General features: G+C 35.5%; 1 protein-coding gene across 3 annotated transcripts in view; it reads left to right on the top strand.

Moving 5' to 3' along the window:
- VPS13B (vacuolar protein sorting 13 homolog B) overlaps positions 1–24,981 on the top strand; it is a 772,631-nt gene that overhangs the window by 201,778 nt on the left and 545,872 nt on the right. For all 3 annotated transcript variants that reach the window (XR_005724545.1, XM_040260994.1, XM_040260993.1), the window contains exons 18-19: positions 11,954–12,088; positions 12,871–13,044. Coding sequence is in view for 2 of the 3 variants with exons in the window: in XM_040260994.1 (XP_040116928.1) it covers positions 11,954–12,088; positions 12,871–13,044 (309 nt within the window). In the remaining variant the exon portion in view is untranslated. The remainder of the gene's footprint in view (positions 1–11,953; positions 12,089–12,870; positions 13,045–24,981) is intronic.

Below are 24,981 nucleotides of genomic sequence, written 5' to 3'. Positions count from 1 at the left end.
TGTTTGCGATCTTTAATATGAACCCTTATTTATTATATGAAGGTATTAAAGCTTTGAAACTGATTAGTAGCTCAATTTTTAGATTATATATGGAGTTTTATAAGATTTCCAATTTCTATTTTAATGCCAATTTCTATATAATTTCTAATATTTTTCCATGTGTTGTTTTCATTGTTGGAACCATGTTGCATGCACTGTATTATATTCTATTATTGTTTAACATTTCTTATAGATACATTTTGCATACTTTCAAATAAACATCAAGTAACATAGGTTTTTAAAATTAATAATGAGATATTGTTGTTTCATAATACAGTTAACTATTCTCTTCTGAATTTAAAGTGTTTTCTGACTTTTGCTGCTGTAATTAATATTGCTATAAAGCATTTTCCCTTCTTTTTAATTATTTCTTTGAGAGAAATTCCCAGGAGTGAATTCCTTGGTTATGGATTATAAACGTTAAAAAATAATGTATTGCTCTCTCAAATTATTCCATGAATATGTAATGCCACTGGTAAGGAAGGATAATGGTTGTTTTAATAAAACTCAACAACTTTAAATGCTGTTGCTTAAATTTTCAGTTTTCCTTTAACTCACTTTTCTTTAGTTAGAGCAAAATTGATCTTTTGTCATATTTCTTTTTATTGTTTATATTTCCTGTTAGGTGAATTTTCTTTTGTATTCTTTATCATTCACTGATTCATGGATCTATTTACTCATTCAGCTGGATTGTAGATTTCATGAGAGATGAGCCTGAATTGGTCTTGTTTACCCCTTTAATCCTTGACTGTGCATGGTGTATAGTAGTGTTTAGTAAAACATAGTGAGTCAGTGAGTGAATGAGACATGAGAATAGGTGCTAGTGTCTGCCTGAAGAGCCATTAGTAGATGATCATCCTTAGGTGATGCAGACAAAAGCGTGCATCCTCAAGCCTGAGTGATTGCTTTTCACTGTGAGAAACGTCCAGAGGTATACATGGTAGGCGTTTGATTTTGCCCTTGGAGGTCAGTGATTGAAATAGCAAGAATGAATCTTGGTTGTATGCAATCAGAGTTCGTATAGTAAAAGCATGCTTGATAGAGTCAAGGTTTCATAGTGGTTGGATATTTGGCTGGGCACTTTTACTTGTGGTAGAATTGACAGTGCCTTCAGTTCAGTTCAGTCACTCAGTTGTGTCTGACTCTTTGTGACCCCATGAATCGCAGCACACCAGGCCTCTTTGTCCATCACCAACTCCCGGAGTTCACTCAGACTCACGTCCATTGAGTCGGTGATGCCATCCAGCCATCTCACCCTTATGGCAGAATAAACTAAGGAAAGAAGAATGATCTTGTCCTGTGCAGAGGGAGTGAATGTTGTATTTCTTTTCATATTGGTGTGCCCTTTACCACCTACCTCTATGTACACATACACACGCACAAACACACGTTTAAATTTAAAAGAGTGAAAAAAATCCACCTGAAATGCAGGAGGACCTGGGTTCGATCCCTGGGTCAGGAAGATCCCCTGGAGAAGGGAATGGCTTCCCACTCCAGTATCTTGCCTGGAGAACCCATGGACAGAGGAGTCTGGCGGGCTACAGTCTATAGGGTTGCATCAAATTGGACATGACTGAGTGACTAACACTTGGCCCTTCACTGTGATGTCTTTTATTTTGCCAGATAGTAAGTTAGCATTCTTTTCCACAATTAAAAATTTTTTATTAAAAAATCTTTATGACTTTTACGTAGTAGTCCTTCTTTAGACATTTCTACCAGTGGTTATTAATGAGAATTTGTTTTCATGTATTTCCGTCAGATATGTGTTATGAAATACCTAATTCAAGAAGCAGATATTTTTTTCCTAGGCATTTTACTCTATTATCCTAAGTGTTATTATTTTTTTTTTTAAGTTTTTGTGTGGGTATTATTGGAGAAGGAAATGGCAACACACGCCATTGTTATTGCCTGGAGAATCCCAGGGATGGGGGAGCCTGGTGGGCTGCTGTCTGTGGGGTCACACAGAGTCGGACATGACTGAAGCCACTTAGCAGCAGTAGAAGCAGCAGTGGGTAGAATACTGAATGATCATAACAGTAATTATTATTTTATTATTCAAACTAAGAACTTTTATGTATAGAATAATCAAATATAATAATGTACCACTTTATTATTTGTCTCATAAAGTAATAATTATTGTTCTTTATCTGACAGTATAGCTCTAGAGGCTAAGGGGAAATAGAAAATGTTTCAAAAGTTATTCTTGCAATATCAACGTGTAAATTGTATTTTTGAAAATTTTGTTTTTCTCATCTTTCATTAAAGTTGCTGTCATTACCTAGTTCATAGTTTTTCTATCATATATTCAGAAACATAACAGTTCCATTTAGTGTACTTTTTCTTTGCCTTTAAAAAATGCTGATGGTATATGACAATATTGTTCCCATCTAAGGCCACTTTTCCTTTCCAGGTCCTGTTATACAGTCTTTAATTTCCTACACTGCAGCTAATCATTGGCTTTTAAAGCTTAAAGAAAGCTTAGTTATAATCAAAGACAACCATTCTTTTTTTTTCAGATGAAGAAACTGAATCATAGACACTTTAAACCCAAAATTATACAGCTATTTGATGGCAGAATTTGTACTAGAATAAAAGTGTAGTGATTAATGTATCATTTATTAAACTCCCTTATTACTCCTTATGTATAAACTGAGCTTCCCCAATAAGCTTTTATTGTTGGTAGTGATAGTAACAGTGGGAATATACAGGCTAATATTTATTGAATCCTAACATGCCAGATACTCTGCTATCATTTTTGCAAGGACTGTACTATAAGGTAGCTAGTGAATTATACCCACTTTATGATTATGGAAACAAAATAGTTAAACTAGTACATTTTGGGATTTATAATGTGTTTTGTATCTCTGCATAGCCTCTAGTGTTTAACCACAAAAACTACTTGTTGCTTCCTCATCTAGTGTAGGTGTAATCCTAGGAAGGAGAGCATTCAATTATGATGTATATTTATTTAAGAAACATATGGCATAGCATGATGTGACTTCTGTGCCTGGTAGCATGGTATGATAATTACCTGAAATCCTTTCCTTTATGAACACCCATGCTGGAAAATGTATAACACATATAACTCTATTAGTAAGTGAACTGCTGAACCTGTGAGAAAGAAAAAAATCCCCAAACAAGGAGGAAATGGAAAACTAGAGTGGGAAACAGGTATTCATGCTTTGACTATCCTAATGGGCTGTGGCAACTCAGTTACCAGTGGGCTTGGCCTTTAATCACCAGAAAAGGGTGGGGACCAGAAAGGAGGAATTGGGAAGTGATTTCCATTTCCCTGAGCACATAACTTCTAAGGACTAGTAGAAAGATGGACTGTTTTAAAAATCTGTCCCACTCTTGTTTTAACAAAGAAACTTCTTTGTTTTGGCCTTGATGTGGAAGACAGTGGGTGTTTTCCCTGTGAATTTGTAACCACAGTCCTGTCAGTGCTCAGATCTTAATTTCTTCATGGTCTAGGAACCATCAAACCAACAAATTTACTTAAAATGTGATCCTGGGTAGACTGGTTACATCTCTGGGTATTTAATAGTAAACACTAATATTAATATTTGCTTTGGCATATACGCTTAACTCTGGCAATGTTTTTAAAAAAGAAAGCCTTTAGAAATGTAAACCCAGAATCCCAAATTATTGGAGAAGGAAATGGCAACCCACTCCAGTGTTCTTGCCTGGAGAATCCCAGGGATGGCGGACCGTGGGGGGCTGCCGTCTGTGGGGTCGCACAGAGTTGGACACGACTGAAGCAACTTAGCAGCAGCAGCAGCTAGCTTTCTTGGTGACATCTATTTGTCCTTGCCTGCCCAGTCACTCTTGTTGTGACTTCTACTTTCCTCTCATGTAATAAATCTGCCTCTCATCTTGCTTTCTCCTTTTATTCTTCCCCTGAAATGTTAATGCTTAGTTTTTATTACACTATCAACCATTTAGAAGCTCTTCGCTATTGTAAAATGTTCTCTAATAACTTTGCTAAGATGACTATTCTTTCAATGTTTGTTTTAAAAGAATTTGCCTTTTCCCTCTTTTACTTTTACTGTTCAGAAACTTTTACTGTTGGTTCACTATCTTGTGATTGTTTTTATTTTTGTGTGTCTGGAATGAGTCCTGCCTGCTTGAGTGACCTTTTGCTTTATTTTATTAAATTATCATTTTTTAAGGCCTGTAACAAAAAGGGCAGTTCTGTGGGTCCTTAAAATCTCCACTGTTTTTTTAGAGGCAATCATTTGTGGCTTATTCTTAATTCAGTTCAGTCGCTCAGTCATGTCCGACTCTTTGCGACCTCATGAATCGCAGCAGGCCAGGCCTCCCTGTCCATCACCACCTCCCGGAGATTACCCAAATTCATGTCCATCGAGTCGGTGATGCTATCCAGTCATCTCATCCTCTGTCATCCCCTTCTCCTCCTGCCCCCAATCCCTCCCAGCATCAAGATCTTTTCCACTGAGTCAACTCTTTGCATGAGGTGACCAAAGTATTGGAGTTTCAGCTTTAGCATCAGTTCCTTCCAATGAACACCCAGGACTGATCTCCTTCAGAATGGACTGCTTGGATCTCCTTGCAGTCCAGGGGACTCTCAAGAGTCTTCTCCAACACCACAGTTCAAAAGCATCAATTCTTTGGCACTCAGCCTTCTTCATAGTCCAACTCTCACATCCATACATGACCACTGGAAAAACCATAGCCTTGACTAGATGGACCTTTGTTGGCAAAGTAATGTTTCTGCTTTTGAATATGCTATCTAGGTTGGTTATAACTTTCCTTCCAAGGAGTAAGCGTCTTTTAATTTCATGGCTGCAGTCACCATCTGCAGTGATTTTGGAGCCCCCCAAAATAAAGTCTGATCCTGTTTCCACTGTTTCCCCATCTATTTCCCATGAGGTGATGGGACCAGATGTCATGATCTTCGTTTTCTGAATGTTGAGCTGTAAGCCAACTTTTCCACTCTCCTCTTTCACTTTCATCAAGAGGCTTTTTAGTTCCTCTTCACTTTCTGCCATAAGGGTGGTGTCATCTGCATATCTGTGGTTATTGATATTTCTCCCGGCCATCTTGATTCCAGTTTGTGCTTCTTTCAGCCTTTGTGACCTCATGAACTGCAGCATGCCAGGCTTCTCTGTCTATCACTATCTTCCTGAGTTTGCTCAAACTCATGTCCATTGAGTCAGTGAAGGCAGCCAACCACTTCATCCTCTGTCCCTCATATTGCAGAATAAATTTTAAATAGCTTAAAATTGGAAAATAACTAAATTAGAAACCTGTTTGTGAGGTTGAAGCTTACTGAATGGCAGATGTCATTGTAGGAGAATTGGACCCTTATTCATGTTTTTGGAGGTGAGGGGATAATGTGTTATCAGTATCTCTGGTTCACTTTTCTTGGACTGGCCAGTGTTCTCAGAAATCCTTCCATTTCCTTGCTGCAAGTTTTAACTCTGGCATACAGGGTTCTTAGAGAATAAAAGAAAATACTTCATTATTCAGTACGTCTATTTTATATTCATTTTTAGACAATCTCCCATTTTTAGTATGCACCCCTTTCCTTTGGGTGTCCCTTAGTTTATTGTCCTTCTGGTTCAACTTCTCCATTGTTGTTGGGATGAGAGTGGGATACTTGCATTGCTGCATGGATTAAGGCAAAGGATCTGTGGTCATTAGATAGACTTTCAGTCACTGCTCATCTTTTTAGCCTCATCTGCATTCCTGCCCTCTGAACTACCTGGCTTCTTTAATTCTTACCTTTCCAGGGCTTATTGCCGATCAATGTGCTTCTTAATATGGTAACTCACAGGCACTTTTCTCTAAGTCATCCTGTTGCTACTTGTTCGTCAATATCTATCTTCTGAAATTTTGATGACAGTCCTTGCCTCTTTGAGAGTTGCACTTTTAGCTCTTATCTTTCCATTTTCATTTCTTTGTTGGTATTGGGCCCTAAAAATTAAGTCAGAAACAGAAATAAACTTATGTATCACTTGATCCTTAATCTTTTACTTCCATTCAGATATACAGGTTATTCTCATTAGTTTATCTTTTAATTTATAGGAATGATGATACTGAACACTGAGGGGCTAACATGTCTGTGAGGTTAGGAGAATTATGTTGGATAAAAAAGATGTGGGCAACTACTATTCAACATAATTTTGGAAGTTTTAGCCACAGCAATCAGAGAAGAAAAAGAAATAGAAGGAATCCAGATTGGAAAAGAAGAAACAAAACTCTCACTGTTTGCAGATGACATGATCCTCTGCATAGAAAACCCTAAAGACACCATGAGAAAATTACTGGAGCTAATTAATGAATATAGTCAAGTTGCAGGATATAAAATTAACACACAGAAATCCCTTGCATTCCTATACACTAACAATGAAAAAACAGAGAAATTAAGGAAATAATTCCATTTATCATTACAATGAAAAGAATAAAATACTTAGGAATAAATCTACCTAAAGGAAGAAAAGACCTGTATATAGAAAACTGTAACACATTGATGAAGGAAATGAAAGACGACACAAATAGATGGAGAAATATACCATGTTCATGAATCAGAAGAATCAATATAGTGAAAATGAGTGTAGTACCCAAGCTACCAATGGTATTTTTCACAGGACTAGAACAAATAAGTTCACAATTTGTATGGAAATACAAAAAACTTCAAATAGCCAAAGCAATCTTGAGAAACAAGAAGATGGAACTGGAGGAGTCAACCTGCCTGACTTCAGACTATACTACAAAGCTACAAGACAGTATGGTTCTGGCACAAAGACAGAAATATAGATCAGTGGAACAAAATAGAAAGCTCAGATAAATCCATATACCTTATCTTTGACAAAGGAGAAAAGACTATCTCTTTAAGAAGTGGTGGTGGGAAAACCAGTCAGCCACTTGTAAAAGAATGAAACTAGAACACTTTCTAACGCTATACACAAAAATAAACTCAAAATGGATTAAAGATCTAAATGGAAGAACAGAAACTATAAAACTCCTAGAGGAAAACATAGGCAGAACACTCTCTGACATAAATCACAGCAGGATCTTCTATGACCTACCTCCCAGAGTAATGGAAATAAATGCAAAAATTAACAAATTAGACCCAGTTCAACTTAAAAGCTTTTGCAGAATGAAGGAAACTATAAGCAAGGTGAAAAGACAGTCTTCAGAATGGTAGAAAATAGCAAACGAAGCAAGTGACAAAGAATTAATCTCAAAAATATGCAAGCAGCTCATGCAACTCAATACCAGAAAAATAAATGACCTAATCAGAAAATGGGCGAAAAAACTAAACAGACATTTCTTCAAAGAAGACATACAGTTGGCTAACAAAGACATGAAAAGATGCTCAGCATCACTCATTATCAGAGAAATGCAAATCAGAACTACAATGAGGTACCATCTCACCCTGGTCAGAATGGCTGCTATCAGAAAGTCTACAATAAATGCTGTATAGGGTGCGGAGGAAAGGAACCCTCTTACACTGTTGGTGGGAATGCAAACTAGTACAGCCGTATGGAGAACAGTGTGGAGATTCATTAAAAAAGTGGAAATAGAACTGCCGTACGACCCAGCAATCCCACTGCTGGGCACACACAGTGAGGAAGCCAGAATTGAAAGAGACATGTGTATCCGTGTTCATAGCAGCACTGTTTACAATGGCTAGAACATGGAAACCACCTAGATGCCTGTTGGCAGACGAATGGATAAGAAAGCTGTGGTACATATACACAATAGAATATTTCTCAGCTATTAAAAAGAACTCATTTGAATCAGTTCTAATGAGGTGGATGAAACTGGAGCCTATTACACTTAGTGAAGTAAGTCAGAAAGAAAAACATCAATACAGTATGTTAATGCGTATATAGAGAATTGGAAAGATGGTAATGATAACCCTATATGCAAGACAGCAAAAGAGACACAGAGATAAAGAACAGACTTTTGGACCCTGTAGAAGGTGAGGGTGGGATGATTTGAGAGAATAGCTTTGAAACACGTATGTTAGCATATGTGAAATAGATCGCCAGTTCAGGTTCGATGCATGAGACAGAGCACTCAGGGCCGGTGCACTGGGATTACCTTGAGGGATGGGATGGGGAGGAAGGTGGGAGAGGGTTTCAGGATGGGGGACACATGTACACCATGGCTGATTCATGTCAATGTATGGCAAAAAGCACTAAAATATTGTAAAGTAATTAGCCTCCAATTAAAATAATTAATTAAAAAAAAGAGAAAGATGGTGGGAAGAGAATCTGAATTAATGGTGTACCACAGGACTGAGATTATGTGTTGAGTTAATATTCAGAAAAATACTAAAAGGACAAGAGATAACAGTGTATTATTTTATACTAAATTGTATTATGAAAATTCAGTATTTTAGGTTATTCTATTGATAGTATATACCATGTGAAATCCCTAAGGAATACCTTAGGGGTTCCTTCTTCCCTTCCTCTGGTAGATTTTGATAGCAATATTTGAGTAAATGCATATGACAGTGCTTTGTGAAGTCATTATTTCAACTATAAGATACTGTCACTGTCTGTAATTGTTCTGTTGACTTATATCAGATGACTATACAACTGTCCAAAATTTTGTACCTCTTCCCTAAGTTAAGTTCCATATAAAATTCAGATTTCTCAGAGTTAAATACCTTGAACAATAACTGCTGTCTTTGGCCTCCACGTGAAACAGTAATTAATAGTGGCTTGCCTTAAGCCATAAAACTACTAAATACATAATACTGTAGCCTTGATTTTTCAGTTTCAGAGTTTTTGGTCTTTTTGTTTCACCATTTCGTGTTTCTAACAGGAAGATTTCCTTTCACAATTTTAGGAAGCAGCATTCATGTAGCTTGAAAACAGTGTGAGGGGTGCCATGAATTGTTCAATGCCAAGACTCTGTTCCTTTATCTCTTCCTAGTACGTGTGTTTGGGGTATTTTACAAATTTTGGTTTGATGGTAGAGTGGAAAGAAGCCAAGTTTATTTTTAAATTATTTTTATGAGTACGATTTCTTGTTTAGAGCAATTTTAGGTTCACAGCAAAATTGAAGGGAAGGTCTGAAGTTTTCAATACGGCTTCTGCCTCCGTACCCGTTTACATAGCCTCCCTCGATATTGACATCCCTCACCAGGGTGGTATATTTGTTACAACTGATGAACCATATTGACATGTCATATCACTTAAGGTTCATAATTTATATTACTAAGGTTATTTTTCTGTTAGCAGCTTTTCTCCATTGTTGAAGTGTATCAAGAGATGACTATAATTATCTGTTAAAAATTCTGAGGTTGAGCAATTAAAAAAAATTACTTTAGGAAAAAAATTTTCTTAAGGAGAAACTATGCAGGATGTTTTAGTTTATAAAACATTTAAAAATACCTGAGAAATTTAATAATAATAAAAAAGTGAAGTAAATTCTTGATAGTTGTAATCTAAAATAAGATGCTTTATACATATATGTCATTCTTTTGTTTTCATGTATGTCATTCTTATCAGAAGAGATTTCAGGCAAGTTCTTTTTTTTGTTATTTTTATTGAACTATAGTTGATTTACAGTGTTGTTTCGGGTATATAGCACAGTGATGCAGATATATATATATTATTTTCTATTATTATAATATAGATTATTAGATTATTATAATATCAAGTATAATTCCCTGTGCTATACATTACAGCTCTTCTGATAAGACTTCAGAGTCTTATCAATATATACGGCACACAATAGATATTAACAAAGACTTAGACCTTTCATTTGAGAGTCAAGGTAGAGTCCTAAACTTGGTGTAAACTTTGTAAAAGAAGCAGTTTATAAAGTAAGTTTTTTAAAGCCATGTTTGTCTATCCATGTATTTTTAGTTTTGCAGCCAACTGAACTCTTTCAATTCTAAACCTTGAGAGAATCTTTCATTAGCTCTTGCCTCCTGCTTATTATCTAGATTCTTCAAATTTTTTTTTCCCCCAAAAAAACTGGTATAGAATGAGTCTGACTGTGGGTGCTTGAGTTAGTATAAGGTATTACTCCAGTTTGTATCCCTCTTACCACTTAACATAATGATTGGAGCAGGGTAAATTATCACTGACTATAACCTGTGCATCCACAGTAGATGTTAAATATGCTGAGATAGCTCAGCTTCCTTTCATAGGAGCAGAAATGTGATGCAAGCCTCCTCACTTTCTGACTTGAGCGTGGGCAAAATCCTTACTTCTCTAAACTTTGGTTTTCCTGAATATGAGATAGAATAGTAATAGCTACGTCTTTTTTTTTTTTTAATGTGAATAAAAATAGCAAATTAGATGTAGTGCATGGCACTTTAAGTGCTCAGTGAGTGTTAGGTGCTGTAATTAGCACTACTGCTGCTGCTGTTACTATTATTACTGTTACTGCTATGTTTATGTCATATTGTAGGCATTGTTTAACTTTCTGAAATACAACTTCTTAAGTTTGTTGGGTCTTAGATTTGGAGAATTTGATAAAAGCTGATAAAATCATAGAAAAGATGTAAGTACACAGCATTTAGACTCCTGCTATGAGGATAATAGGTTCAAATGATGAATACTGAGAAATAGCAACCAATTGTTTCATGTTCTTGTAACAGTCAAATAGAAATGAGCAAATTTAGAGGTTCTTCTGAAGCAAAGATTAGTATATGAGAGATGTTTCTCAAGATGATGTCCTTTAACTAGTGGATAACCATGTAGTGTTTTAGTTAAATTGCAGGCTTCCTGGGCCACATCTCACAAAGACTGTATAGGGCTTCTTGAACACACGGGAGTTTGAAATCAAAGATTTTGGTATGTTTAATATATCTGTCATAAAAGTTCATAGTTTTCTTAATTCTTCATACTTAGTTCTGCTTCATGAAGTTTCACATGTGAAGGATGACACATATTCGATTGGAATGTGGAGTGGGGAAAAGAAAGCCTCTTTTCATGAGTATTGGTGAAATGAGTGATGAAGTTTTCTGTGATAAGATCAAATTGTGTCAGCTCTTCCTCTGCTGTAGGACTGTGCAGAGAGAAAATTACTGACTGAACTCTAATCCATTGTATCCCAATTTGTAAAAATGAGAGAACGACATTTTTATTACCATCCTGTTTTGAGGATAGAATAAAATGTGTGGATAACACACAGTAAGTCCTTTGGTATACGTTAATGGATTAGAGTTCTTCACATTATCGTCATTTTTTTTTATGGTTTACAATAATGTTAGTGTAACATTCTTAAGGTTTCTCTGCCTTCTGAATTCTTACCTAGGCTTCAGGGCCAAAATGAGTTTCTCCTCTTTGAATTACGTTTTCCCTACCAGTTATGTCATGGTAATTGTTTGCTTCTGTGCTTTATGTCCTTCAGCAAGTAGCATACAGTAGAAAAGATAATGCTCACTTTTTTTTTGTTAATTGGTATAGAATCCCTTTGGTTTCTTTTAGCTACAGTTGGTATATCGATTTTGCTTATAAGCTATTGTATTTTAACTTAGGAGCTGTTTTGAGCTATCTTGTTTCTCTCTTTGCATCCTACCTGACCAAGATATTTTGGAGTCTGTTTATACAGGTAGTTTCATGCTTAAATTAATGCGTCTCCATAAGTGAAAGTCAGTTTATAAGTTAAATTTGTTTCAAATTGAAAATCTTAATCTATATTCTAAAACCAAATGTGATTTTTTTTTTAGTATCCATATTTTTAAACAACTGTTTGTTTAAAATTTGCATAAGTATAGTTTTAAGAGTTGAACCTGTTTGTTTTAAAATTGCATCATTTTACCTCCTAAACACTAAACTGCGAAGCCTAACACAAATACTGTAAGAACATCTGAGGTAGATAATTAAAGTATAATTAAGTTTAAATGCCTCGGTGAAGGAGTATAAAAATTATTTAAATTCAATCGGCTAGTACATTTGCAGTTTTCTTTTATTAGGTGTGAAATCTAAGAATCCCCTGCCAACTCTTGAGGGCTCAATCCAGAATGCTGAATTGAAGTACTGCAGCACATCATTGGTCAAATGTGCCTCTGGGACCGTGGGATCAATAAAAATTTGTGCCAAAGCCCCAGGTATGTGCAGCTGGACCGTGTAAAACTTTATTGCCTGTATAGGAGAATTGGCCTTGCGTTTTACAAGGAGCGTTACTGAAACAAGAATTTACTCATTGTTCCTATGAATCAGAGGTTTTAAATTTTTTTATTTTACTTGAAAAAAATTGTTAATTGTGCCAGGATGATACTTCTTGACATTAATAAATTAATTTTTACTTAAGAAAAAAATATTGCATAGTTTTAAGAATGGTTATGAGGGAAGAAAAATTAAAGGAAAGTTTAGTCTTATACTTTTTGGGGTGGAATAGGAGATATAGATGTATATGACACTTAAAAATTAAAATGTTGCTAGTATAATGAAATTAAACAGAAACCCCAGCTGTTTTTCAACTTAAGGTTGTAATTGACTTTGCCTTCCTTCCAATACTTGATTTCATAGTATTTTCCTTAAACTATTTGTTATTTAATTTTTTCCAATGTGGATTAAATGTCTAGATAAGTTTAAAGAGGTACAGATTCCCTTTAATATTTACAATACAGTGTGTTCATGTTGTTTTATTTTACATGCTTTTCTGAACGTGTTCTACATTTATCAACTAAATACTAAAACATTTTAAGAGTTAAAAATGCATTTAATTTTTATCAGTTATACTTTTTAGAATATAACTAAATGTACCACTAAAATTACCAGGTGTAAATAGAAATTTTATATTGTTAGTATACTTTAAAATCAAGCATCTGCAGGCTACTCCTATGTATTTTTTTTGATAACCTTCTTTTTCATATATCTTTCTGTTCAGGTGACAGTGGAAAAGAGAAGTTGATTCCATTGCTTCAGGGTCCTTCTGACACTAAAGACCTTCATAGCAGCAAGTGGCTCAATGAGAGCAGAAAGCCAGAATCTCTCTTAGCTCCAGATTTGATAGCCTTCACAGTCCAGGTTCCACAGTGTATGGACTACTGCCACAGTTCCGGTAAGTACACCAGTATTCACTTGTTTTGAATTTTCTTTTCCAGCAAGACTTTTAAAAAGGCACTTTCTTTCTTTCCTTCTCTCCTTTCCTTACCTTCTCTTCCCCCACTCCTCATTTTCATCCATTCTTCCTCTTTTTTTCATTTGTGTCCACTGGGATACACCCTGCAGTTATCTTCTTTGAAAACTCAAATGAAGTATTTTGTATCATTTTTGATACATGATGTGTTTACAAACAGTAATGATTTTATTCTATTTTATTAAGAGATAATTTCTTTGTATGTATAACAGTTAACCTTCAGGTTCAGCTACTACCAGTACTAAATCCAACTGAGTTTTAAAATATGTAATACATAGAAAGGAGTAAAAGAAATTTAAAACATTGTGAAGAGAAAATATTTTTCTTGGGATAGTAGTACTTTGTGACCCATAGTTTGCCATGTTAAAATAGTGGGTTGAGCGTTCTGTGTATTTACAGGAGGGAAAAGATATTGATGGTATAACAAAGGAAAAAACGCAGGAGGAGAAGCTCCTTGCCTCTGTTTCATTTTATTTCATGTCATTTTATCTATTTCATTTTATTCACTACCGTAATAGCAGATCCACACCTCTCATGTTGACAGGAGATATTAGAAGGATCAGTGAAACCTGGGGATAAAGAGGCGTGGTAAGGAGAGCCTAACGTCAGCAGTGAGTTCAGTTAGTCAGTATGTGTCGTTAGTAAAACCAAGACAATGATACTGGAAATAAGATAGCTAGATAGATGTTCTTAAAGATATTCTTCAGTCCCCAGTCAGTGGGCTGAATTTTTTCTTTAGAATTAATTGGCCCGTGAGGTGATTTCAAATAGCTCCGGAAGAGTAGAGCTCAATTAACAATATGTAACAAATACTGTAGCTTATAGGAAATGCATTAAACATGAGTTCAAAGTAAGTTCACTTTGACTAAGTTCAAAGTAGAAACCATGAAAAGATTTGTAATTAGCTAAACAGAGATTGGGTGAACTCTGGGAGTTGGTGATGGACAGGGAGGCTTGGTGTGCTGCGATTCATGGGGTTGCGGAGAGTCGAACTCGACTGAGTGACTGAACTGAACTGAAGACAGAGTTTATATGGAGTGAATATTTGAAGCAATGTACATATGCAGTGATGCAAAACCATTTGAAAGCAGAATTCGATATAGCAACATTTGTAGCTGAATGGCATTCACACTAGAAACTGGAAATTAGTATTTGAAAGGTGAGTCTGAGAACCCCTGAATCAACATTCTTTTGAAGAGATCTCCTCACAAAGACATTTTCATCTTGATGAGGCTGAGTGTGGAACCCTAAGGGAAAAAAATGTAAGGATGAGGCCACTACCTATCCCTTATGGGTAGAAGACTTTACCAGTAGTTTAAGGTAGGGCTTGGTAAACATTTTACTAACATTTTGGGCTTTGTGGGCCATATGGGCTTTGTTTCCATTGTGCTGTGTTAGCACACAAAAAAAGCTGTGAAAAAGTGGAAGTGTTAGTTGCTCAGTCCTGTCTGACTCTTTGAAACCCCAAGGACTGCAGCGTTAGGCTCCTTTGTCCATGGGCTTTTCTAGACTAGAATACTAGAATACAAGAGTGGGTAGCCATTCCCTTCTCCAGGGGATCTTCTCAACCTGGAGACTAAAGTTGGGTCTCCTGCACTGCAGGAGCCAACAGGGAAGACCAAAAATAGCCATAGGTAAATGAATGGGTGTGGCTGTGTTCCAGTAAAACTTCATTCACAAAACCGGAGGTGGGCAAGATTTTGCCTTTGTGGATCACCAACCCCTGCATCGGGAAAAATGATTGGTGGTTAAATCATGCTTTTTTAAAATGCCTATTTAATCATATTCTTTGAATATGCTCTTGGAGAATCTCCTTTTTATAATTGTCCAAATAGTAGTTTTTGGTAGGTTTTGTTTTCATATCATTAAATCATTAAAATGTTATTAGAATGACCAGACCATCTGGTTAGAATTTTGATACCTAAGAAGGGACTAAGCTTACTAGAATCTGTTGCATATGCTTTTTGTTTAACAGTTTATAAAAATAAAAATCAATTATTTATTTGCATGTGTGGATCTTAGTTGAGGCATGCAGGAGCTTTGTTGCATCACGTGGGATCTTTCATTGTGGCTCATGGGCTTAGTGGCTCTGAGATCTTAGTTCCCCAACCAGAGATTGAAGCTGTGTCTCCTGCATTGCAAGGTGGATTCTTAACCACCAGACCACCATGGAAGTCCTTACTGCATACTCCTACACAGGATAGGGGCTCTTCATTGATTTTGTTTTGCCATGTGTACCACTAGAATGAACTGAGTCAAGCATATTTAGATAATACTCTGATCTTTCTCATAACAGTATTTGTATTATTCTTTGTAATCTAAATGCATATTCAGGATCTCAATATATATATTTGCATTTTGAACCTTTATATAAAAGTAAAGTACTGTAAAAATTATACATATGATAGTTCTAAGATAAAATTTTATATTTTTCTACCGTTAAGGAGATTCATCTAATGTTCAACATTAGTGTTACATTTAGTGATATGTTTATGGATTTCCATGTAAAATTTTAATATGATCATGCATTTGGTTCTTTGAAGATATTCCTTGGGTGTGTTTTAATCCTAAAATGTAATGTGTTTTTAGTTAAACTACATTCACATACTTTATTTAGGGTACTTTTAAATTTAAATTTTCCATCCATCTTGGGAACTGCCACCCACATTCATGGCTTAGGTATTTATGATACGGTTATGAGAGAGCTCATAAGTATTTTTTTTAAAAGCTATTTCTAAAATAATATTAATCTTACGTTCCTGTAATGAAGTTTAGAGGGTGTTTATCTGTGTGTGTGTGTGTGTGTGTGTGTGTGTGTGTGTGTGTATGACTGAGGGTATAAACAAGTTGTAAATAAATTTTAAATGAAGAAATAATTTATTAACAATCCTTTACAAGTTTATTGAAATATAACCCTTTTAGCAAGTTCTTTCCTAGCCACTGTATATAAAAACTTTTTTCTCTCTTGTTTGCATATATGTGCATACTCAGTGGTAAAAATCCGCCTGCCAATGCAGGGGACGAGGGTTCGATCCCTGGGTCAGAAAGATCCCCTGGAGAAGGAAATGGCAACCTACTCCAGTATTCTTGCCTGAAAAATCCCATGGACAGAGGAACATGGCAGACTGTAGTCCATCGGGTTGCAAAAGAGTCTCACAGGACTTAACAACTAAACACACATTCACACTAACACATTTTGTTTTCTTACTATTCTAAAGTTTCTCGTATCATACTCTGTCATAGTATATATATTACTGATTTGTCTTGTTGAGTTTTTTTTTTTTCCTGCTATTAGAATTTAATGTTTTATTATGGCTGGAATTTTTTGTCTTTCTTGATCACAGATGTATTCCTAGTGTCTAGAACAATATCCCACAAATAGTAGGCTATCAACAAATATTTGCTGAATGAATGAGCAAGTAAGTGATGATTGTATTTGCTTTTCTTTGTTTTTTGAGGCTGGAGCACCCAATGAGTCATTACTGATGTTTGCTTCAGGGGGTAGAAACAGATTCTGGATAGAATTCTGAACTCTTCTAGATGAACAGTTAAGGGAAGCACAAGTAATCCCTGCTGTCTTTTTTTGAGACAGACCATCCAAAAGAGGTTGTTAATGTGCTTTTCCCATTGATTTATATAATTTGAATGAGAGGTTTTGGAATGTGGCAAATGGTGTATTTTAGAGGAGTTTGGTGATCATTCTAATTGGCTTCTGATTATCACGGCATCCTGTATGGAAGACAGCTGCTTTTGTGCATATGTTCCTAAATTGAAGGGGGTTATTGAAATTGGAGAGCAGATAATGTTGTGAATATTATTGAATATATTAGGAAGTGAGTTTTGCGAGAAGCTCACTCAGGATAAAGAGGCAGAGTTTTTCGGCTGTGACTTCAGAATGTGAGAAAATGGACAGCTTTTTAAATGGGATTAAATATAATTGACTAAAAGAAGTATTAACAGTATTAATAAAACTTATTATGGACACAGTATTTTGCAACTTATAAATCACTTGCATGCAAGTTTTTCAATTTGTTTACAAAACAAGACTTGTTTTCAGCACAACAAATTTAGTTTGTCTAACAGAGGAGGAAATTGAGGCTCAGAAATTGTCCAAATGTTTAACAAGTCAGACTTTAAATCTGAATATGGGTCTTCTAACTGTATAATATTTTTCCACTGTCTCAGGTTATTTATTATTATGTGTTTTATTCTTAACATCCATATTGTAAACATTGTACCACCCAGCCTTATACATTCTTAACTTTGAGAATCTCCTTCTTTACTTCATATTTATTGTTGTTTAGTTATAAGAAGTTGTGACCAACTCCTTGTGGCCCCATGGACTGTAGCCTGCCAGGCTCCTCTGTCCATGGGATTTCCCAGGTAAGATTACTGGAGTGGGTTGCAACTTATTTGTCTAGGGGATCTTCCCGGCCCAGGGATTGATCCCCTGTCTCTTGCACTGGCAGGTGGATTCTCTATGGCTTAGTCACTTGAGAAGCCCTGACTTCATCTTAAATAGTATCAAAAGAGCCACACTTCCATGGTGTCACAGGAGTGCTTTGTGTTTGAAGTCTTAGCAACTCCATTTTCTCTCTTCCTTCTCCCCCTTTGATCACTTTCTCTACTTGACTGGCACTGATTCCAGCAAAGAAGCTAAAAGCTCCTATGAGAGTCCAGTGCAGCCCACCTTCCGAATTCATTGCTATTATTCACAGGAATCAGTGGCATTTCTGTTACTTACGTTTGTATAGATAAATAGAGAGACTAGATTCTTCTTCACTTCCTTCAGAAGTAGAAGCACATGGTGACTATAAGTCGTGTATGTAAAATATTTTAAAATAGGTTCTCAACATTTTTTCTTTTCTTTTTTTTTTATATAAACTTTAGCTCTTCTTTATATGCTATATTTTGCCTATGATTTATAGCAGGTTCTGCTTGTTAAAAAGTTCTTTCTTAGTCTTTGTTACTCTGATACTAATGTATAAATAAATTTTTGAGTGCCTGCTATTTAGGAATATAAAATGATTACAAACTACTATCAGCTTAGGATCAAAGGGAACTTACAGGACAATCATTCCAATTTATGAGTCAGTGTTAGGAGTCTTTTTGATGTGTCCCTCTTTTTCTCTGTGCTTCAGATCTCTTGGCCTTCTTTAAATTTCTCAGTGGTGATTATGATTTTGCATATTCTGGTTTTTTTTGCCTGTCTGGGATTCTTACAACTGTCCATACCCCTTTAACTTACCCCTCTTCAAGTTTCACCTTCGTGTTGAGCTCTTAGCTCACTTACTATATCTTCAGGTAAGCCCGAAGGCTGCTTTTTCCCTTCTCACCTTCCCAGTTTGATTAAGTATTTCTGTTACATTCATTTTCATAATTCACTATATATTTCTTTCATAGCACTTAATGACAGTAGTATTTACGTAGCTGTGTGACTTGAATGCTGTCTGTCTTCACCATTTGACAGTGATTTCTGAGAGGACAGAGTTAGTCACTGGCTGCTTATCATTTTATCTCCAGTACCTAAAATTTGCTGACATATAGGTAATTCTTAGAAAATCTTTTATTGAATGAATGAATAAATGGATTATTATGACAGAGGGTCAAGGGTATGAATGCATTTGACAGATAAATAGTAAGTTCTTAATGTAATACATGTTAACCATCTACCCTCTTCTCTCCCTGTTTCTTCCTCTTCTTCCTTTTCCAGGCACACACACCTACCCACACACCCACATCCACACACATCTCCTACCCCCCACTGGAGAGAATACCTACCAATATCTTTCTTTGTTAAACAGATATGATTAGTATTAGGTCCTCAGTTTGTTGGGCTGAAGCTTCCATTCCTTAGTCTTATAAGTGACATGGAATAATGTGTGTGTGTAATATGTGCATGCACACGTGTGTGTGTATATGGGCATGCACATGTGTGCTCAGTGGTGTCTGACTCTTTGCAACCCCATTGACTATAGCCTGCCCGACAGGCTCCTCTGTCCATGGAATTTTCCAGGCAAGAATACTGGAGAAGGTTGCCATTTCCTTCTTCAGGGGATCTTCCCAACTCAATTGTCAAACCTGTGTCTCTTGCATCTCTTGCATCGGCAGGCGGATTCTTTACCACTGAGCCACCTGGGAATCAACCCTATATATACATGACAAAACTTATTATCTTATGCTTCATTGGCATTTATGTATGATCATACCTTTTCCATTGAAACCTTCATCTCTCTTGGCCCTCAAGAGTTATAACACCTGATATCTTTTGCTTTTTTGTACATACTGTGAATGGCAACAATGACTGCTCTTTATTCTGGACTAGCTTTTAAAGGATATTTGTATAGTGAACAGTTCTGGGAGATAGATCCAGTGTCCCTCTGGAGCCAATGGAGTGCCTGCTTACTGCCCATTATAGAAGATCTGGTTCCTCAACACAGGGTTAATGTCTCCTTTTTTTATTTGAAGTACTGTTGATTTACAGTGTTGAATTAGTTTCAGGTACAGGATTCATTTCTTATAATGCATTCCACTGCATGTGCAGTCATCCACCCGGATACATCTTTGTTTTTTCTCTGTGAAACTTGAGGGCAGAAGGAACTGATATAAATACATATGTTGATACTCATGCTGCTTGCTGGGCCATGAGTAATACAGACCTTTGTTTGACTCAGGAGTCTCCTGTCTTCTACATCATTCATTATAGCTCAGAATTCTTGACACTAGCGCAGTATAGTCTTTTGGTTCTCCTTATTGAACCATCTTCATTTCCTTCCTCAAATGCGTTTCTTTCCTTTGTATCTTAAGTATATGTTGTTTCTGATAGTGTGACCAGTCCTCTTCTGTTTATTTGATTTAACCAACAGTGTGTGTGTGTGTTTCACAACCAACCCTATGTGTATTTCTCTGTGTGCATTTATTTTCTCTTGAGAGCCAAACTCCAAATTTCAGCCACCTCTTGACCATTGCCCAGTGGATATTTTACTGTTGCCTAACATGTTTAAAGCAAAACTCAGTGTAGTTTCCCTCATCCCACCTGATACTCCATCATTCAATTTCAGTTAATGGCACTGCTGCTGCTGCTGCTGCTAAGTCACTTCAGTCATGTCTGACTCTGTGCGACCCCATAGACAGCAGCCCACCAGGCTTCCCCATCCCTGGGATTCTCCAGGCAAGAACACTGGAGTGGGTTGCCATTTCCTTCTCCAGTGCATGAAAGTGAAAAGTAAAAGTGAATTCGCTCAGTCGTGTCTGACTCTTAGCAGCCCCATGGACTGCAGCCTACCAGGCTCCTCCGTCCATGGGATTTTCCAGGCAAGAGTACTGGAGTGGGGTGCCAGTGCCTTCTCTGGTTAATGGCGCTATTTACCTCTTAATGGTGAAAATTTTAGCACTAGGTTAATTGCACCTTCTTTCTCCCCTGCATATCGTAGATGTTCCACAGAACTTTTTTTTTTCTTAACTGAGGAGTCCAGGATAAACAGAATAACTTTATTTTAGTCACTTCCATGTGATTTGCCTACATACTTCCATGACATGTCTGAAAACCTCTCTTTTAAAATTTAATACAATCCTTCACATAGCACAAATTATGGTGTATTTTCCAGGTATATATAATAACTTCTATTTAGTTACTACTTGTCTTGAACTTTTGTGCCGCTGGAAATTAGAGTTTTTCACACAAGCTACTGTTAAGACACTGTTCTGTATTTTGTAATCTTAATGAATTTATGAATTTACATCCAGAATGTTACATTTATTCCTAGAAAATTTCATCTAATTGATTTTGTTCACCATTAAGGAAGATGATAATCTTTTAAAATCAGGCTGTAGTTACTTGTGCAAGTAAGATGAACATGGTGTATTTGCTTCTGACATATAAAACTCAAAACAACTATTTCTTTCTAATACTAGAAAAATAGAATTAAATGATTTTGAGGATATATAAAAATCATTTAAAACAACTGTACCTTAAAATGTAATTTAATTTATAAGATAGTTTAAGCTGAACTTTCTATTCCCTGGTTTTAATCAGTTTCAGAAACTGTTTTAACTTTACTAGATTGTCCTGTATTAAAAGTTATTTTACATTTTGCCCATGAAATATGTACTTTTGATTGTAGTTTTTGGGAAGGACAGTCACAATTCTGTTCTCTGGAAACTCATATTTAAATTGGGGAGATAGTTTTCTTTCCTGATTAAAGTATACCAGCAAACACACACACTCTTCTTTTACCATTTTTAGTTGGTTGGTTAGGATACGGATTGTTAAGTAATCTTTAAAATGAAGACAGTATATTTTGGATTGTAAATTTTAATTTGGGAGAAATGTTTTTTGTTGTTGTTCAAAAAAATTCTTCTCATAATGTAGAATTAAATAAATTGCCTTGAAGTTATATTTTTAGTATTTTTGACAGGATACATGAGTCAGAATGCTTATATATTGTAGCAATTAAAGACAATTCACATTTGTGGTTTGGGCATAAACGTGTAAAAATTATACCCATCTATCTTGTTACATTTCCTCTCTGCTCCCCGAGGACTTTACTATGTACTTTATCTGTGATTGCTGCCAGTTTTCTATCATGTTCCCACTGGGCTTCTGGTGCAAAAAATCTTATCCTCTTGATGACAGAGCTTGCCTGAATGATTTCATGCTCCTAGCATTTTTGTTCACGGGACTTAGGGGCAAAATGTAACTACAGCTGAACAGAGCGTCTATTTTTGTAATTTTGGAGTTTAGGCTCTGTTATTGGAACTAAATGAAGAGATGCAGGTGTTCTCCAGTCCAAGCCCTTTGGGAGTTTTGATGGTAGATGCTTGAAAAGAAAATGCATGTGTTTCCAGAGTCAAACAGCAGCTGTGAGACAAGGATTTATGTTTTTCTCAGAACTTTGGGATTTCAAAATGTTACATTTAATCACAAGCACAGAAAGGGGAGCAAATGTTAAAGATGTTACGCATAAAAGTAAGTTTACTGATTTCTTTACCATATGAACTATTTGTGGGAATATAGGAGCACAGTGATTTTTAATCAGAATATAAACAATTTCTAAAGGATTATGATAGTTACCAGGACATAGGCTTTTGAGAATGTAGCATTTGTAGCACAGAGAATTTTTTATCATACTAAGGATTATGCATTTTTTTCCCCATTTAGACAGATACACAGATATACACACAAATACAATGAAAGGTTTGATAAAATTTTTGCCAAATGTGTTTTCATTATAACTTTTGGGGCAAAAGTTAAAAAAAAATTATATATTAACACAGCCCAAGGTTTTTAAGTATAAGAAAAAAAATTCTATCTAGCATAGTAATTAAGGGAATTTTGCACATATATAAAGCATACGTTTATCTGTATTAAAGCAGATATACACTTAAAACTTTTTCAAATCATGAAGTTTGTCTTATGGTTCATTCATCTTTAGCTAAGGAAAACTCTCCCGTATTTCTTTGCTACTCTCATATTTGATGTTTTATTTTTTTAAGTAAAATTATTCACTCATTCAACAAATTTTTTGCAAGTTTTCTGCATATAGAAATAAAATGGTGCATCAAAATCTCTACTGTAAAGAAATTTATGATATATTGAGGAGATAGGCATATAAACACTAAGACTAAATCAATGGATAAAGGAATGACTTACTAAAACAACTTATATTTTGAGTGCAGCTTTACCCATTGTAAGCTATATTACTTTGAGCAAGTTAAACTCCTGAGTATTGCTTTCTCATCTGTAAAATGAGTGTATTTTTATCCGATTGTTAGGATTGTTATGTACATTAAATTACACACTCTGTCTTCAAGTCCATTGTAATTGTAAAACATAATGCAAACTAACTTTATTCTGTCCAAAGTAGTAATCTTTGTTAATCATTTTTATTTAAGGCTCATGGTTTTTCTCTTGAATCCTTTTCTTTCCTATCATGTTCTCTGTATGTTAGCTGATCCCTGTCCACTTTAAAATTTCCTCCAATTAACTGTGTAAACCTGTGTTTCTTAAGCTACGAACAAATCCTTTACCCAATCTCAGAATTCTACCTTCTTCCAGATTGAAATGTCTGCTGGATGGCATAATGGTGGGAGTCAGAAACAGTTCAATAGCAACAGGAAATTACTTTGCTTGCTTCTTTGAAAGGTCCCATATTCTGGAAGAAAGGCAATGCAAGAAATCTCTTGAGCCTTGTGGGTGACCAGTTGTTTTCCTTATTTATAGCACAAATTCAAAAGTTTGTATTTTTTTTACTGCTTGTGTAGTAAAAAGAAACTGGTATTCTGAGTAAGTGATAGCTTCATTTGTAAATAGTAAATTATTATATAAGAAGTATTTTACATTGTAATGAGCTTTAAGTGAACTTCAGTATAAAATATATAATGTTTTGTGTATTTTCAATGGATCAAAAAGCTAACATTATTACTTCAGTTTATTTTTATATTTTAGATAATGATGTCTTCAAAACGAGTTTTTATTTTTACATTTTCTGTTTAGACTTTGAAGTTAGCTGAGTAGTAGCTGTCATATTGGTCAAATGAGACATAGAAGCCTTAGTGAACCACTATGAGTTGATTTACAAAACAGGAGTAAATTTCCTATCAGTTTTTGCTACTTGCTTCTTCCCTTAATTGTTGTATCCCTTCTAGAAGAAACTTGATTCCAGAGATAGCTTTTGCATCTGTTCTGTCAGCACAGTATTCACAGCAATCATCCTTACGCAGTTAATTCATTTTGTAAATAATGATGAAAGTTAGTTGTCCATTAATGTGTAAGAATTTAATCACTTTTCTAAGATTGTTTTGTTTCAATTTCTCCTTCTTTTAACTTCTGTCCTTACTCCTCCTCTTTCTTCTCTCTCTCTCTTCTCCCTTCCTAATTAATAACCCCCTTCTAAGCAGCACCATATCACAGGGCAAACAGTCATAACTCTTTATAGGATTCTTTCCGCATGAAACTGGTCAGGATCATAACAAGTACTAGATAAGTATTTGGTAAATACAGACTTGTCCTAAGGAAATGATTTTTGCCTTTTGATATAATCTTTTTGTCTACAGGCCCACATCATTTTATTTCTAAATTGATCTGTATGTAGTCTGGCTTCAGCCTGTTAAAGAATGTTTTTTAAAAGTGAAATCTTATCTCTCATATATATATATATATAATAGACAAATGTTAAAGATTATTATCTCATATAGGTATAAAATGAATGAATTTTAAAGATTATTAACATCATTGTCAATGAGAGAACCAGTCAGGTGTTACAACTAGATCAAAGGGGAGTTTATAAAAAGACAGTTCTAGATCAGTAGTACTGTAAAAAATTTGGAAATGGACACAAAACAGGCTCTTTCTGCAGTGAGGAAGGGAGGTCATTTGTATTTCTACCTGACAGAATTTATTTGCATCTATAGTGAATAATTATTTTGTTATCTATCATTTAGAGATTTGTAAGAGAACTCAAAGGCAATGATAGGTACAGAGTCCCTCTAGAATCAGACTCAGATAACCTCTGAAGGTGTACTCTGAACAATGTAGAGCTCTTCACTGAAACACATTTTTTTCCCTGTAAGCCTTATGGAATTCCAGATGGTTAGGCTAGTTTTAGCTGAGACAGTTTAAATATAGAGGCAGGTCAGAAGTAATTTTGTGAAGCAAATATTCAGTACATGGAAGACAAATTAAAGGAAAATAATACCACCGGCAGAGGGCAGTGATGAAGTTAACAGTTTCCTCTCATCAAAGGATACATTGATTGTTGAAGAATTCTGAGCTAATTCTGTAGACCTTAATTTGAATTTAACTTTTGAAATCTTGTCATATTAAGTTACCTTCAACCAGGTGCTTTGTCATTATCTACA

The sequence above is a fragment of the Oryx dammah genome, unplaced genomic scaffold (assembly GCF_014754425.2).
Source record: "Oryx dammah isolate SB20612 unplaced genomic scaffold, SCBI_Odam_1.1 HiC_scaffold_19, whole genome shotgun sequence".
Lineage (NCBI taxonomy): Eukaryota > Metazoa > Chordata > Mammalia > Artiodactyla > Bovidae > Oryx > Oryx dammah.
The sequence above is the reverse complement of the archived record's forward strand: the minus strand, read 5'-3'. Positions and strand labels throughout refer to the sequence as shown.